This window comes from Priapulus caudatus, unplaced genomic scaffold, assembly GCF_000485595.1.
Source record: "Priapulus caudatus unplaced genomic scaffold, Priapulus_caudatus-5.0.1 Scaffold1042, whole genome shotgun sequence".
Classification (NCBI taxonomy): Eukaryota; Metazoa; Priapulida; class Priapulimorpha; order Priapulimorphida; family Priapulidae; genus Priapulus; species Priapulus caudatus.
Window position 1 is genome coordinate 97,392 of NW_014578103.1, and position 3,701 is coordinate 101,092.

At 37.6% G+C, this 3,701-nt stretch overlaps 1 protein-coding gene across 1 annotated transcript; it reads right to left on the reverse strand.

Moving 5' to 3' along the window:
• Positions 1-184: 184 nt before the first annotated feature.
• On the reverse strand, positions 185-2,763 carry LOC106815104. The gene is made up of 3 exons (XM_014819529.1): positions 2,069-2,763; positions 1,469-1,615; positions 185-670 (listed from the first exon to the last, which is right to left on the reverse strand). The coding sequence occupies exons 1-3, from the start codon at positions 2,696-2,698 to the stop codon at positions 494-496; spliced, it is 954 nt and encodes a 317-aa protein (XP_014675015.1). The 5' UTR covers positions 2,699-2,763; the 3' UTR covers positions 185-493.
• Positions 2,764-3,701: the final 938 nt, after the last annotated feature.

The following is a 3,701-nucleotide window of genomic DNA, read 5'->3' on the forward strand; positions in this document are numbered from 1 at the left end:
ATATATATATATATATATATATGCGTGGTACATAATTATGTATGCATATAAATAAATGTTAATTCTTCCGGTTGTTCGAAAAGTATCCTAAACTCGTTAATGTGTATATAATATATGATATAAGTCAAACTGTAATCAAGTTGTAGTTTGAACAAAATTACAACATTTTTTCTATACAAATTTAATTGCACGTAATCATTTTAAAACATTTTATTGCAACGTTTTTACAGACTATTTTCTAATAAAATGTAAAGTAGACATATGCATACTGCAGGCACTTAAACATAGTATACGTTGGTCTACTTATTCGGGTCAAATCGTTAAAATAAATAAATTAAAGCCATAGATCAAAACTGGCTACAAAAATTCTATATACAAATGAGCAAGCCAGATGTACGATTATTACACATATCATCAGGAATACAAAATAGATGTATTATGTATTCCTGATGGTATATCTAACATAGATTCACTAACTGCAAAATAACAACTGTCAGCTTTTGCGTATGCATTTTTCCCAGTTGCTCCTATGCTCAATAACGTGTGACAGTGATGAAAGGGGTGCAGTCCTGCTACTCACTGGCCGGTTCTTTGGAATGTCCACGTGAAAACTGCCGTACTCCTTCCACAGGCTTTCAGAGAAGAAAGACATCAAATCTGGTTCGGGCTCCTATTAAATGAACCAAAAAATCCAAGTAAAACCTCGGAAATTTTAAATATCAATAATATTTCTGTAGGTGTGAGAGATTTCATTAGTGTTTATGCAGTGATCCAAAATCAACCAACTTTCAAACAAATGTTAAAAATCTGCCAGGCACACTTTTTTTCACTCACAAATAACTTGAAAAATACAATAATACAAATACACAATAACTCAGCACAATTGAGCATGAAGCACTGTACTGAAATGTCTGAATGTCTTAAAGGAATCATTTAGAAATCATTGTTTTTTAATTAAAAAATCTGGAAAAAATATAGCGAAATATAGTCTCACCTAATAGCAGATGTTAATAATTACATCAACTTGAAAACACTAAAAATTTATACTGTTATAGCACAGAAAATTGGAATTGAACACAATTGAATATTATGGCATATATTTGATTATAGTGACAATTAATTTGCAAAAGGTGCTTCCAAAAAAGTGCACCCATACACTTGCACCCATAGTGCACCTAGTTCAAACAATTTGAAACATAACTTATCCCTGGCTGATGTCTCGCGCTATCGCTAGATAGTCCGAGATTTGCAAGAAATGGCGGCGAAAATCAAAACGAGTATTCAAAATTCGAATCGTCCATGTTTTGGTGAATATAGCTAAGGTTCTAAGACATGTTAGCGCTATTCGAGACAGTTGTTGTTACTCAACCAATAACGGCAAGTATCATAAAAGCGGGGTAAACACGAGACCAGTCGGAAATCATTTTTGAAATCCTTACTTGAATACAAGAACCTCGACATATCTCACCCGTTCTGTGGATGGCTTGAATGATTTTGAGGGCTTCACGCGAGCTAGTCTAGCTTGAGCCTCCTCCGCCAGTAAACGATCACGGGAGACGTCCAGGGTTGTAAGACCCTCGAATAATTGACCATGCACGTTGACAGATTTGGCGACCTGCAGTCATACAAACATCTCAAACTATACATCTATTTATATAAACTATATATATATATATTTTGTCTACTCGGAACTGCTGAACCGATGTGAATAGCGAAGCACACAATGAAACAGAATCTTAATGTAGTCTTTCATATCAATGTTCATGATATAGATTACAGGTTGAAGCATTTCATCAAAATCATTCATAGTAATCGGACAACTACATCCCATGCACGACTTGTGACAAAATGTACAATCATATCCCCATCACTCCCCAACAAACTGTGAATTTACAGCTCTTAACTCGTAATAATACCGTATTACAACTGGTTATAAACTAATCAAATATACAATGTGTAGTAATAACAGGTCCATAAGTTACTATATGCCCAAATTGTTGATGACTACAACGGCTCTGCAAGGAAAGAATCTGCAGCCAAGCTAATTGCCTGAGGATTAGCTACTAACCATCTCACACAGATGCTGCTGGGTCTCATACGACTCTTCCAGTTTTCTCCGAACAGCTTCGTCCGCATCAAATTCTTCTTCTCTCACTTGCTGAAGCTCTTGAATAAGCCTCAGCGTGGAATGAAACTCGGGCCTTCCCAATGCATGCTCTTCTGTTCCAGCAGCTGTCTGGTAATAACCAGGTGGCGCCATTGCGAGTGATGAAGAAGACCTCGTCTCTAGAGCTCCCTTAACGACTTTCGTCTTTACTTTGCTTCCGTGGGTCATAGACGCTGATGCACATATTGCGTTTTTTCTGCCAGCAATACGCGTTGCTCCCTCGACCGGCCGACGTGACTTTTTCAGCGAATGGCACTTAAGCTGCGGCTGAAACTCGTTGGAATTTGTAATGAACTGCTTTACGTTAACACTCTGTGATTGGTTATCATTTCGCCCAAGGTCGAAAACAACTTTCCTCTCATTGACAGTGTATTCCTTCGCACGCCTATCTGCAGCATGGGAAATCAAGCCGATGCCGCACTGAGTTTTTTCAGGTGTCAATGTAAGTTGCGGGTCAGGTGTCGCTGCGATTCTGTGAAGCGGTTGTGGACGAGGACACATGTCATACGGCTCCTCGTAGAATGCCATCATTCTTTATGCTGATGACAAGTGATGACAGTCACCTGAAACAATTTCCAGAGTATATATATAACTTTATGTTGTGATATTAGTGTTTGTTTTACATTAAACTTTTTAGCACGGCCCATTCAGTTCGATTGTGTTTCTGTAATTCTTAGATACCTCTAAATGTGTATAAGTGAACGCTGCGAACAATGATTCAATAGGCCGTAGCATATATATATATACACAAACACATGGATCGCTGAATTCCGCATGCTAACGATCAATCACATTGGGCGATGTGGCGCCACCAACAGGTGTAGTTGCACAGAACACTTCCGGTATCTTCTGCTTATGGTGTTTACATCTGTAAACCGGCCTCCCAGCCACAGGCACTTGAGCATTTCAATAATAAAATGATAGTAAATAAACACAAATTGTATTTACTAACAAAGTCTTAATGTTTATCTACTCTCTATCACCTGTTATTAGTAATAACAAGAGCCAATAACACCCAAATATTAGTAATAATAATAGGTATTATTAGCTCTTGCTAATACTTATCTGTAAATTCCTTTTAAATGCTCCTCCACAACACGCTATCTTACCGCACGTATGCCACTGCACACAGCCACACAAACGGGTTGTTTCGGTGAGTTTGTACACAGGAAGATATGTTTCTGTGAATTTGTATCTAGATAAAGTATACCTGGGCCAGCGTAGTTACATTTGTACTGGAGTCACGTTTAAATCATTACATTAGCCCAGCTTTACACAGAGTAGCAATTTGGCAATGCTACAGAGTACATCGCCGTTCAATCGAATACAATATTTATGGCACAATTCCAGCTTAGCAGCCCAGCTTAGTTTGGTACATTTGCAATGAAAGTGTCAACACTATAGCTCACCACAAAAAGGTACACAAATGAGCGAGTGCCAACAAGTAATTTTTAATTCAGCAACTATCCACCTACATTATATAAAACAAGAGTATATATAGGAGAACTAAAACAATAAAATCGAATAAATCTAA

Coding starts and splice junctions, on each gene's coding strand:
- LOC106815104 (XM_014819529.1), bottom strand. CDS start 2,698: ATGATGGCATTCTACGAGGAGCCGTATGACATGTGTCCTCGTCCACAA. Junction 1,616..2,068: donor AGCAGCATCTGTGTGAGATG/GTTAGTAGCTAA, acceptor GTATGACTGCAG/GTCGCCAAATCTGTCAACGT. Junction 671..1,468: donor TCAAGCCATCCACAGAACGG/GTGAGATATGTC, acceptor TTCATTTAATAG/GAGCCCGAACCAGATTTGAT.